The 13,764-nt window shown below is 36.4% G+C and overlaps 2 protein-coding genes across 2 annotated transcripts in view; both read left to right on the top strand.

Moving 5' to 3' along the window:
• LOC306886044 (V-type proton ATPase subunit B, brain isoform-like) overlaps positions 1–10,249 on the top strand; it is a 36,435-nt gene extending 26,186 nt beyond the window's left edge. Inside the window, exons 8-14 of the mRNA XM_079442901.1 lie at positions 607–704; positions 792–915; positions 3,744–3,894; positions 6,478–6,560; positions 6,741–6,845; positions 6,937–7,066; positions 9,204–10,249. Of these exons, the coding sequence (XP_079299027.1) occupies positions 607–704; positions 792–915; positions 3,744–3,894; positions 6,478–6,560; positions 6,741–6,845; positions 6,937–7,066; positions 9,204–9,355 (843 nt within the window). The 3' untranslated portion in view covers positions 9,356–10,249. The remainder of the gene's footprint in view (positions 1–606; positions 705–791; positions 916–3,743; positions 3,895–6,477; positions 6,561–6,740; positions 6,846–6,936; positions 7,067–9,203) is intronic.
• Positions 10,250–11,020: 771 nt separating this feature from the next.
• The window catches only part of LOC306885969 (shootin-1-like), a 34,689-nt gene continuing 31,945 nt past the window's right edge, over positions 11,021–13,764 (top strand). Inside the window, exons 1-2 of the mRNA XM_079442807.1 lie at positions 11,021–11,121; positions 12,784–12,836. Coding sequence (XP_079298933.1) covers positions 11,064–11,121; positions 12,784–12,836 — 111 coding nt within the window. The 5' untranslated portion in view covers positions 11,021–11,063. The remainder of the gene's footprint in view (positions 11,122–12,783; positions 12,837–13,764) is intronic.

The following is a 13,764-nucleotide window of genomic DNA, read 5'->3' on the forward strand; positions in this document are numbered from 1 at the left end:
ATCTGGATCTCTATACATGGGTCAACTGTTTGCATGAATTTCAAGATGCTTGTGTAAAATGATCCTCTCAGTGGACGGAATGTAAAATTGTGTCCATTTTGTGTGAGTGGGTGAATGTTGGTCCTCGTAGGTGTCTTAATCCTGCTCTTCAACACCACCTTAACCTTCTGCCCTCACCTGTCTGCTTCCTCTCTAAACCTTTGTTATTGTCACCTGAGTGGCTGTGGTCTGTCCTCTCAGACAGGTATTACCTGTGACAGGTGTCAGGTTCACCTGTGTATTCAAGTGTGGAGGGCTTCCATTAACCCATGCTTGAAATGTCACTGACCCTGCCTTGTGTCCTGTGGCCGCTGGGCTCCCAATGCAGACTCGTGTCTAATGCATTCGCATGCCTGTAATTCTATATCTTGATTTCATGTGCAGGGTGGTCAAAATGCTAAACCTTTTATAAAAGGAAAAGGACTTTCTTTAGCAGGAAATGTACTTCAAGAGGTCATTTTGAACTGAATAGTGGAGACAGGTTCATTAGAGCCTGGTGAATCAGGAAGTGAAGGTCTTACTCTGGATTTATTCAGCGTTTCACATGTTTGTTTGATTGAATCCCAGGTCAACATGGAGACTGCACGTTTCTTCAAGTCAGACTTTGAGGAGAACGGTTCTATGGACAATGTGTGCTTGTTCCTGAACCTGGCTAACGATCCTACGTGAGAATTCATTTAAATCACCTCTCTCCTCTTATGTAATGCATTTTGTATAGCATACATATTGACTATTTGAATTGTTCTACGTAGTATTGAACGCATCATCACTCCACGTCTGGCTTTGACCACAGCGGAGTATCTGGCTTATCAGTGTGAGAAGCACGTGTTGGTCATCCTTACAGACATGAGCTCCTACGCAGAGGCTCTAAGAGAGGTGAGGACAATATCATATCGATTAAAATTATTTCCTCCTAATGAATGTCAGAATCAAGGACCATTAATATGCAAGAGCCTCAGATTTTTGAGAAAAGTAGACTTTAATTAACTTCCATAAACAAAAACTTAAAATTGCTCAATTCATATGCCTTTTTTCTCAGTGGAATAAAATAATAAAGGTGCTCTTTTCCAGTACAAAAATGCATGGTGATTACTGGCTATTGTATGGTTTTTACACTTTAGTTCAAAAGTTCGGCATTAGTAAGGGATTAGTTTTTTTTATTAATATTTTATACAGCAAAGACATTAAATTAATCACAAGTGACAGTTAAAACTGTAAAAAAAAAACAAAAACAAAATATATGTATATTAATCAGCCCAACTGTTTTCAAGCATCAAATCAGCATATTAGATTGATTTCAGAAGGATCATGTGAGTAAGTAAGGATGCTGAAAATTCAGCTTTGACATTACAGGGATACAATACATTTTAAAATATATTAAAATAGATACAGTCATTTTAAATTGTAACAATGTGTCACAATACTACTCTTTTTACTGCACTTGTGGATCACATAAAGGCATCCTTGGTGAGCCTAAAAGGCTTGGAATATATTTCAGTGGGTTTTAGTAAAACAGACAAGCTGTAAGAACGCACTCAATGCATTTTTTAAGGATGTATGTCTTTATTTGTTAAATCTTATGGTGAATTCAGCCATTTCAACAAACATGGTTGAAGGTCTCTTTTACAGAGTCATAATGCTCTTGTATCTCATATAAACAGTTCATATTGACATTTTATAGCTATGAAAGCATTCAAGGGAAAAGTAGGTTTTTCTATTAAATGCAAGGGCAAGCAAATCTGAAACACCTTCTGTGCTTCGTGGTGATATTTCCAGTGCCCCGTTTCATCATGTCATGTTGTTCTCCATTTGAATTTCATATCTGCTTAAGCATAATTGACCTTGTCAAGTAAACAATCCTAAATCTCTGTATCTAGTCTCTATATCATTTTGTATTTTCCCAGCCTTGTACTGTGTACTTCTTAGGCTAGAAGCACAGCGCAAACATTTATATTGTGTTATCATGTATCATATAAATAACAACCTTATTTAGCATCTCTCAACTCTGCTTGGCAATACAAGTAATTGACTTTGCATGTACAGGGCTATTTCCTTTATATCAGATTCCAACTGTTTGGCGGTGAACAAACAGCTATGAAAGAGCACAATCTCGTGTAACAAAAGCACAGTAACCCCTCTTGACATTTGGAACAATATTGGAGGCTGGAGCAATGGCCAGCGTCACGGTTAGTATCGTGTTTCCTCTGTGGTTTATGTTGAAGAGCCACTGTGTCCAATTGTAGTAAATGGATTTCAGCACCATCTGCCAAAGTGTAAAAATCGTGTTTTAAACAAAACCCGATGTTAAACGAACACATTGGCTGTTCCGAATTGCATATTGATAGATCAAATCAAGTGTTATTGGTCACAAGCATACACAGAGAAGTACAACATGCAGTGAAATGCTTTGTACAACTCTCTGTACCAAATAGAATTAACATAAGAATTTACATAGATTACATTAAAAAATTTAATCTAAACAATTCTAAAAACATACAACACAATGTAGAAAAATATAGTTATTTATACATTTATGCTATACTACTCATATTACTTCTACTCTAAATACACATCTAGTATGCAAATTTTCTATATGCAAAAAATTTGCAGAGGACCCTACAGTTCAGCAAAAAAAAAAAAAAAAAAAAAAAATATATATATATATATATATATATATATATATATATATATATATATATATATATATATATATATATATATATATATATATATATATATAAAAATATATACACATATATTTATTATTATTTTATTTTATTGTTTTATTATTTTGTATTTTTTTCTGAAAAGTGTTTTTAGTTTGTATATTAAATCATGAGAGAAGTATGCGTTTAAGAAAAAAATCAAGAAAATATTTTTTTTATTTTTTTTAAAGTGTTATAAGTTTTTGTATTAAATCATGAGTGAAGAATGTGTAAGAAAAAATCAAGGTTGATGCTGCTTTTTATTTTTTTGCACTGGAAGAGTGAAGAAAATGGAGTGTGCTGGATTACATACTACACATTTTGGTAAATTAATTAGGTCACATTCCACATAACGGCAAAATAAGTTGTGTGGTAGTATGCAGTGGGACGTTCAGTCTTCTGAAGATGTTTTTTTTCTGGCAGCATCATCTTTCTTCCACCCTCATGTCAGTGGTTATCATTTTTGTGCCACAAACATGTTTGGATGTCTAAATGTGTCAGACGCACATTCTACTCATTCTAAATAGTTTGCGTGCATGTGAAAGGACCATTCCTTCCTGCTTTTGTGCCGCTGTAACCTTGGGATACATTCAGCCCTATCGAAGCTCCCTGCTTTGGCTTCTGCGGTAGCCTGACGCTTCCAAAGAGCAGTGGGAGCATTAATATTTGTGTAGAACACAATATTATCTATATTTGTGTAGAGTGTAGAACAGCGTCTACACTCGCTTTAACCTTGGGAGAAGATCTGAGTGTATTTTCTGCTTATAAAAACGCCTCGGTCTTCAAATGCAGCAAGAAAACCGATTTAAGTAATTTGACTGGCTTGAAATGGCTGTCATTGATCGGTTTGTGTGGAACAGATGTTGCGGTTTAGCTTTATAAGATGCACCTGTGTAACTTCGCAGGAGACACTGAAAACTTTTATATACACATTCTACACACAACTTCAATTGTCAGGACGTAAAATGCCCGTTTTGTCTTGATTTGTTGCGGTTTTAGGTTTCTGCTGCCCGTGAAGAGGTGCCGGGTCGTCGTGGTTTCCCAGGTTATATGTACACTGATCTTGCTACGATCTACGAGCGTGCTGGAAGAGTGGAGGGCAGGAATGGATCAATCACCCAGATCCCCATTCTAACCATGCCTAATGATGGTACATGCGCGCACACACACACACTTATTTTATATAACACTATAATTACTGATGACATTCTGTAAAGCCATTTGAACAAATATTCAACTTCAGCTTCTACTCATCTTATTCTTTTTGAGCAGTTTGTCAAGAAGTGTCCTATTACTTTTCTATGAAACTTTTTGACTTCAGCCTGGTGAAAATAAATGTAAAAAATTTAAATATATTTAACAAGTTACTTTAGTTATTTTTATTTATTTATTTAGTTATTTTTATTACATTTATTTTCAATTATCTAATTTAGTTTAGGGTTTCATTTAGTTAGCTATTTAGTTATCTCAGTTTATTTATTTTAGTTTTTTTTTTTTTTTTTTCCAAAGGAGGACATGTTCCTTAACAAAGGTTTTGCAAGTTTTAGGTCACTTCTCAGTTTTGTCTCTAAACTACAGCCAAGTACATTTACACATTCTTGCACACTTGATTGCTGCATAAAATGTATAGGATTTTAATGAAGTTTCATTAGTTTTATTCAGTGGTGAAGGTGTCCTTTCGTCATTTCAAAACTAGCTTGAATCAGAATGACTGTGGACAGTTAGTGATATAAAATGTGCACTTCTTTATTTTGTGTTCAGGCCGGACACAGCAACTGCGCCCAGTAACTAGCACTCTTGATGGCTTTGGTTACTATAGAAACATCCTTGTGAATGACCTGTGTGTGTTTCTGAATGGGTGTTCCCTATTATAGAAGCACCAGGAAACCTCCATCTTTCTTCTGTCTCATTTTTTTTGCCCTTCTATCTTAAAAACTCACTCTGTTCTGTCCAAAACACCACAATATTACTATGCCTCTTAGTATCTTCACATCAGGGCTGCAAATTAAATGGTTTATAAATGCTATTAATAACAACATCAACATCATTTATGATTTAAAAAAGCAGTTTTGACATACAAGTCAGGTCCATAAATATTGGGACATCGACACAATTCTAACATTTTTGGCTCTATACACCACCACAATGGATTTCAAATGAAAGGAACAGCTTTAATTTGAGGGTATTTACATCCAAATCAGGTGAACGGTGTAGCAATTACAACAGTTTGCATATGTGCCTTTCACTTGCTAAGGGACCAAAAGTAATGGGACAGAATAATAATCATAAATCAAACTTTCACTTTTTAATACTTGGTTGCAAATCCTTTGCAGTCAATTACAGCATGAAGTCTGGAACGCATAGACCTCACTAGACGCTGGGTTTCATCCCTGGTGATGCTCTGCCAGGCCTCTACTGCAACCGTCTTCAGTTCCTGCTTGTTCTTGGGGCATTTTCCCTTCAGTTTTGTCTTCAGCAAGTGAAATGCATGCAAAATCGGATTCAGGTCAGGTGATTGACTTGGCCATTGCATAACAGTCCACTTCTTTCCCTTTAAAAACTCTTTGGTTGCTTTTGCAGTATGCTTTGGGTCATTGTCCATCTGTACTGTGAAGCACCATCCAGTGAGTTCTGAAGCATTTGGCTGAATATGAGCAGATAATATTGCCAGAAACACTTCAGAAGTCATCCTGCTGCTTTTGTCAGTAGTTACATCATCAATAAATACAAGAGAACCAGCTCCACTGGCAGCCATACATGCCCACGCCATGACACTACCACTACCATGCTTCACTGATGAGGTGGTATGCTTAGGATCATGAACAGTTCCTTTCCTTCTCCATACTCTTCTCTTCCCATCACTCTGGTACAAGTTGATCTTGGTCTCATCTATCCATAGGATGTTGTTCCAGAACTGTGAAGGCTTTTTTAGATGTCGTTTGGCAAACTCTAATCTGGCCTTCCTGTTTTTGAGGCTCACCAATGGTTTACATCTTGTGGTGAACCCTCTGTATTCACTCTGGTGAAGTCTTCTCTTGATTGTTGACTTTGACACACATACACCTACCTCCTGGAGAGTGTTCTTGATCTGGCCAACTGTTGTGAAGGGTGTTTTCTTCACCAGGGAAAGAATTCTTCGGTCATCCACCACAGTTGTTTTCCATGGTCTTCCTGGTCTTTTGGTGTTGCTGAGCTCACCGGTGCGTTCCTTCTTTTTAAGAATGTTCCAAACAGTTGTTTTGGCCACGCCTAATGTTTTTGCTATCTCTCTGATGGGTTTGTTTTGTTTTTTCAGCCTAATGATGGCTTGCTTCACTGATAGTGACAGCTCTTTGGATCTCATCTTGACAGTTGACAGCAACAGATTCCAAATGCAAATAGCACACTTGAAATGAACTCTGGACCTTTTATCTGCTCATTGTAATTGGGATAATGAGGGAATAACGCACACCTGGCCATGGAACAGCTGAGAAGCCAATTGTCCCATTACTTTTGGTCCCTTAACAAGTGGGAGGCACATATGCAAACTGTTGTAATTCCTACACCGTTCACCTGATTTGGATGTAAATACTCAAATTAAAGCTGACAGTCTGCAGTTAAAGCACATCTTGTTCGTTTCATTTGAAATCCATTGTGGTGGTGTATAGAGCCAAAAATGTTAGAATTGTGTCGATGTCCCAATATTTATGGACCTGACTGTAAATCTGCCCATTTCATTTTTGCCCGTTTACAGATATCACCCATCCGATCCCTGATCTGACGGGATACATCACAGAGGGACAGGTGTATGTTGACAGACAGCTGCATAACAGACAGGTGAGAAGTTTGACCAGCTGTGCAGAATCTGCAAAAGTACACTAGGACTCACTAATGTGCTTCATATACATACATTTATTATCAATATTTAATAATTAACCTTTAAGTTGAACATTTCCAAAGTTTTTCCTATTATTTTTATTACCTAACTCATCATTGCTCTATTTTTCCCACTTAAAGATCTATCCTCCCATCAACGTTCTGCCATCTCTCTCTCGTTTGATGAAATCTGCTATCGGAGAAGGCATGACCCGCAAAGATCATGCTGATGTCTCTAACCAGCTGGTAAATAAGTTTTGGAACGTTCTTACCACAGTTTGTCATTTAATTGAGTTTTCAGCCTAATTCTTCTTCTATTTCTCTCTTAATCCCACAGTATGCATGTTATGCTATTGGTAAAGATGTTCAGGCCATGAAGGCTGTGGTGGGTGAGGAAGCTTTAACCTCAGATGACCTGCTGTACCTGGAGTTCCTGCAGAAGTTTGAAAAGAATTTCATTGCTCAAGGTAAAAACCACTAGCGTACGGTTCTCTATATTGCATCAGCTCATTAACTTTAAATGGGTCTTAATTTGGCATAAATGTTAGAACTATACTTGCAAAGGCTAAGTGATTAATTTTTTTCTCGGGTAAATGGAACTTTAGCTTTATTTTAAGCATAGTTCATCACACTTGAGTCCTTTTTTTTTTTTTTTTTTTCAAATTCCAAGGTTCTTTCGACTGTGTGAGCATGTACGCATACACTATTATGCTGTTTTATAGTCTATATTGGAAACCACTTGACCGTTTTTCTATCAGCCACTGCTCTTGCTCTGCTTTAAGCACTTTCACCTCACTGAATGTTCCTCTCAATGCGGTCACTCTTCAGCGTGGCACAAGGTGCAAGGCCCTCCGTCTCAATCAAACCCTCCACTTCACTTTAAAAAGAATAAGTATGTACATCTTTCATATTGATCACAGCCCTATATTGGGGATGAAATCTCTCAACTCCCTTTGTGTCTTTCACACAGTTGCTGTGTCATTACCATCATTGGTAGAAAAGGACATTGTTCCACCAACACACATTGGACTCAAACAATCTCAGTTATTGCTTCTATTTACAGAGAACAAAACATGCATTCACTCATCCTCCCAGCATTTTTGTGGAACAATATAGCGTTTCTGTTTAACTGAAATATACCATTAAAGATGCTGTGTGTCAGTCAGCGATTTTGATCTTTTAAGCTACATGAAGCCGAATACAAGGCTATAAAGCCAGTTTCTTAAAGAACATCATTCACCTTCACTCTTTTTTTTCTTCAAAGCTAAAACTCTGAGAAATTAACATCCGATTACAATTCATTTTATAAATTATATTTTATAATTTTATGTTTCTATATCTGTCTGTGTACACCAATCATAAGTTTGGGTCGGTAAGAAGTCTCTTATGCTCACCAAGGCTGAAATTATGGAAAAAATGCAGTAAAAACAATAATATTTGACATTTTATTACCATTTAAAATAACAGTTTTCTATTCATATGTATTTTAAAATGTAATTTCTTACGGTGATGGTAAAGCCATTACTCCAGCCTTGAGAAATCATTATTATCCGTGTTGAAAACAGTTGTGCTGCTTAATATTTTTGTGGGAACCGTGATGCATTTTATTTCAGGTTCTATTTCAGGTTCTTTGCTAGAAAGTTCAAAAGATAAAAGTGTATATATAGATAAACGGAGTGTCTATTTACACAAAGTGCAAATAGCCCGCCTTGTTGGCAGAGGCCATTTACACTAACTCCGCCCACTAACGTATGATTGGGCTAGTCAACATTACAAAAGACGGTTGACAGACATAAGCTCTAGTGGTGCAGATGGTAAAACGTCTGTTGTGCACATTTTGACGCCACCAACCCAGGTTCGAATCTGCCTTTTAGCAAAAAAAAAATTCTCCCTTTTCAAATTTCAAATCACATCAGAAAAGGAAATAATCTAAAAATTGTGAATAAAGTATCGGGTAGGGTTAGGGTAGGTGTAGGGAGGGCTTTATTGTCCCAATAATCATTTAATTGAATTAAAATTTAAATTTACACTAAGTTATTGCATACTGTTTTATAATGTACTACAATACTGAGGTGCAGATAATTGCCACTATTTGCAATTAGTATAAATAGCAGAAAATCATGCTATTTTAACACAGTGTAAATAGAATCTGTAGCTATTTGCACTGTGTAAATGGCATCTATCCTAAGAAAATATGCTATTTTCACTTAGTGCAAATAGCCGCTGCCATAGATAAAAGGCGAATAAAAACATAAATTTATTTAAAAAACAATCTGAGCCCTCCCTGAACTCTCTGACATATGAGTGCATAATTTTTGCCAATACAAGTCTTTATAGGTTTTTGATAGCCCTTTTTATTTACTCCTTTAAGAAATCCTCTAAGAAGTCCAGTCAGTTAGATATAGCATAAGCGAGTCTGGCACAGAGTTTTTTTGTGATGGAAATGAAATCATAAATATGTTTTGAAGCTCATGGCTCATAGATTCCAATGGTATAAGTCACTTGAGTCTCTGACTAATGATTCAAAAGTTATGATACGTAATGGAAGCTTGAGTGTTATGTCATGTGACTTTGAAGTTATGAGGTGTGTGTCTATTTCTCTAGGTCCCTATGACAACAGAACTGTGTTTGAGACACTGGACATTGGTTGGCAGTTGCTCCGAATCTTCCCCAAAGAAATGCTGAAGAGAATTCCTCAGAGCACACTGGCCGAATTCTACCCGAGAGAGTCTGCTGCCCGTCACGGAGCCTCCTAAGACCACTACACCTTCTGGAGGCCTGGTCTAAAGGTCACATGACCTGTTTCCCTCAGAAAACGTCATCCCTTGTGTCCACCTCTACTCTGACAAGTGGTGTTTAGACTTACAGGGCATAACTCTGGGATAATACACATTTAATATTCATAAAATGGATAAAATATACATGTCATTATCCCATGTTTTATGACCACCAGAGATTATTCCATTGTCCCCCATTGTTGTGTTATACATGTTTGTGTGTACTTTATTGTGTGGACAGAATATGTAATCATGATTTGCTTTCGTTTCACGGTTTTGTTTTGGAGATGCATACTGTCCTGTAGTTCATTTTCTTTTTTTTCTTTTATTTGTTCAAATTATTTCACTGTCCACAACCTAAAGAGAATATTACAAATATTTGAGCTCAAACGGAAAAATTCAGGGCTTACTTGCACATTTATGTCCTCTCCCACATCCTCCATTCATCACTGCAACAAGCACACAATTAATGCCATTCTTCAAAACATTCCAATGTAAATCATGAGAATATCTGATTTACAAATTAATTTCCGGCCCTTCCCTTGAAAATATATGCTTTTATTTATTTTAACATCCAATAAACAAATTTAAATGAATGTTTGCGCACCAAACTTAGTTTGTGTTATGCAGACAGACAGGTAATTATAGGTGTTGAATGATCATACAGTATGTATGCTTGTCACTGACAGCTGTTATTTCCCTTTTAGAGGAGGATGATAGATGTTTACAGAATCTGTGCTTTGAATTATGTGCTGAGATATAAGACTGATTAAACATTCCCCTCTTGTATGTGTAAATGTGTTTTACCTTTGTTGATTGATGTTAAACCTGTCAAACCTCTCAGATGAATTAAATTATATTGTTATATCATGATTGGCTGACTACTTCGTTTATTTGTCCTAATAACAGTGATGTTAATTGAAGTCTATTAAAGTCCTTATAAAAAACAATATAACAGTTTTCACAACAATATCATAGTTCCTATAGTGGGTGTTTCTTTAACTTCTGGCAATTTTATGCCCCAGGGGTTGTTTTCCCTCGAATACCATAGTTACTACAATAAAAAGGGGTAATATATCATCAAAAAAGCAGTTCAAATTACACTGTTCGATTTTGCAGTAGTTTTTCCCCGTTTATAGATAATCCTAGACTTGTATGGAAATATGCTAATACACACAATAACTGTAATTGTTACTTTCTGCTTACTGAAAAATTATTGGTACATTTGAAATTACATACAAGCAACAATAAAAAAAAGTTGGATATCAATTTTCAAAAGTTATATTTACCTTGATTTTTCCTGTTTTCTATATCCATATTTTCTTATATTTCCTAACTAAACAAATACACTAACTTGCAAAAAATCTTTAAAAGGGGCAAAATGTTTGGACCCCAATGAAATGAGGCCACACTAATATAACAGCAGTAAAAAAAAAAAAACTCTCCAATTATTATTATTTTTTAACAGTATAGGTCTGAGACACAGGTAAAACTAAATTTAACACCCATTAAAATAATAGCACAAAATGAAATCTGTTAATTTTTAAATAAAAAACTATGATTTGCGTGGTACATTTTTACATTAACGGAGCACGCGGGTGACAGTAGGTGTGACCAGGTGTCATTTCCTGTATCTCTCGTGCTGTGCTTAACCGGAGTTTTGAATCAGTAACCATAGGACCTCTCAATGGCGTCAACGGGAGAGCAGAAAGAAGGGAAAATGATTTCAGAACTGTCCAACAAAGGTAAGTAAGAATGACTGTGTCGAATGCATTAGGAGTGCACTAACCAGTGCGCTTATTAGTGTATAGAAAATAGGCTGCTGAAACTGTCTGTAACTGTCAACACACAGGTACTATAATGAGTGGCCTACATGAAGTAATGTTTTTATCCCCCCACCTCTCCCCAGTTATAACACTCATCTCGATGTCGACTGTATTTTAACCTTTTTCCCAGAGAGAAAACGCCCATAATAATTCCTGTACGAGGAAACAAATAATCCATTTACCAACCAACAAATTCTGAAGTGGAACAAAGATTGTATCATCACATACTCTGTGCATGCAGTGGAAAATGCTCCTTTACAAATACTCCATAAATCTTTTTGCTTTGAGAGGTTTGTTTAGACACATTTTTGGTTAACATCCAGGCATTTCTTTTATCCTATATTGCAGCCTGTCTTGACATCTTATTACCCATTTAATTATATTTTGTCCTAGCTTAGTAAACATATGTATTTTACTCCTTGGATAACCAAATGAAACAAACTGATTTTGTGTTACTGGCAACTAATTTCACAGCTGATCTGTAAAACTTTTGTGGGAAAATTTGTGGTTGATAAATCGAGAATCAATGCATATTTACTCTGATGTAATGTGCATTAAAATAATACATTTCAATGTGTATAAAATATCTGTCTACTCATTCATGCTTGGGCTCTGGGTTTTCTAATGGGCACAAATGTCACCACTGACATGTATTGTGATAATTATTTATTTGACTTAGTCTTAGACCATTTGAATATTATTATGATAGCTGTACCTATGTTATGGCATGTTTTATGGAGCTTTGGCACATCTCAGAAAGCTCTAGTCATATGACTGTTTACAGAATCCATGTAAAACAGTTGAAATCAAGGCGGTCAAGTCTGAAAACAAGTCTGAAACCAAAATACATGAAATCAAGGCAGTCTGCACTTTAAGTTTCAACTCTTGAACTCTTAAAAGCACATCAACTTTTTTTGAACCCACAGATGTTATTGTTGGAATTCAATGAGTAAATGTTCTTGACTGCTGTATAATTTCCCTCTAGAATTAGGTTAGTAAACAACGCTTTGAAAGATGTCTTAAGGTGAGATTTGTATCGTATCCTTTTGCTCACAGCGCCCTACTGACCTCATAAATAGAGAGAGAAAACATTAGGATTATTCTACTGAAGACTGGAACTTGAAAAAATTAAACTGAAGTTGCTGTCTTCTCTGGTCTTTTCCATGGTCTGTGTCACTGTGACATTAATAACCCAGACACAGTTTGGTTTGTAAACCCTTTACAGATCATGTCTTCTGTTCTAAAATTATATGCATATTCAGTAGAGCTGATGCTGATTCATACAACAGGCAGAATGTAGACAGATATGCGTGGAACTGTCATCATCCTCACCATTAGATGTATTTATCATCCTGGAAGATAATTTCCTCTATTTGTAATTATATATTTTTGCAACATGAAAAATACTTCTGTGTAAATTAGCACTTGTTTCCATGAGCAGTCCTCACGCTGGATATGAGATGTGGTTTGCAGAAGTTGTTTCCTCCTGAGTTGAGTTCCCGTGTAGTGTTGCATTAACTTACTGTGTCGTTCATGGGAATTTGTGAGACATGTTTAACTGGCGTCCTTGTATTTCTGCAGTACTTCTCCAGTATGAAAGCCTCCAAAAAGAATATGAGAAAATCAAAAAGGAGGTAAGATATTTTCTGTCATGCTGTCCTTTCACCCTTTATTTCTTTTTTCCTTGCATTTCTAAGATCTGTGTTTGGTCTTAAAGGTAATAGTTAACCTGAAAATAAAATAAAATATTTAGGAAAAATATATATATTTTTCAGCACTGCATTGACTTTCATTGTATTGAAACACAACATTCTGCATTCTGTCAATTTTACTTACCATTCAAAAATTTGAGGTCTAAGATTTTTTTTAAATGTTTTTGAAAGAAGACTTTTGTTCAAGAGGAGTCACGTGACGTGCTCATGAACCTGGTCACACTCGAGTAGAGCTCCGTACATTTGGCCTCTTTTTGCTGTTTTTTTTTTTCCATTTTAAGTTTTATTCATTGGTGGTGCTTTACCTGATGGCATTCAGTCGTAAACATCAGGAGTTGTCTCCATTGGCTTCTCCGATTAAGAAGAAATCCAAGCCACCGACCGCGAGAGATATGATGGACAAGATGGCGAACACTGTTACACACTTTGAAGACATTGTAAGAACCGAGTTGACGGCGATGTGGAACGAGTTCGCTTCTCACATGTCAGTTGTTCAGTCACTATATTCTAAACTGGATCTTCTTACAGAGGAGATGAGAGAACAAAAGAAAGTTGTTGCAGATCACTATAGGCGAGTAGCCGCGCTCCAGCAACAAGTTGTGGACTTACAGGATCGCAAAAGGCTCAACAATCTTCGTCTAGTTGGATTGCCTGAAGGTTCCGAAAAACACGACCCTATGGGCTTTTTGAAAAGATCACTACCGACGTGGCTCCCGTCTCTGGTGGGCAAAAAGATTGAAGTGGAGCGAGTGCATTGCGTGTACACAAGGCTCTCCTCAGATCACGCTAAACCATGGATTTTCATTTAAACTGCTGTGGTACACGGACAGGGAGCTCATTCTGTGGGCCG

This window comes from Barbus barbus (assembly GCF_936440315.1).
Source record: "Barbus barbus genome assembly, chromosome: 20".
Classification (NCBI taxonomy): domain Eukaryota; kingdom Metazoa; phylum Chordata; class Actinopteri; order Cypriniformes; family Cyprinidae; genus Barbus; species Barbus barbus.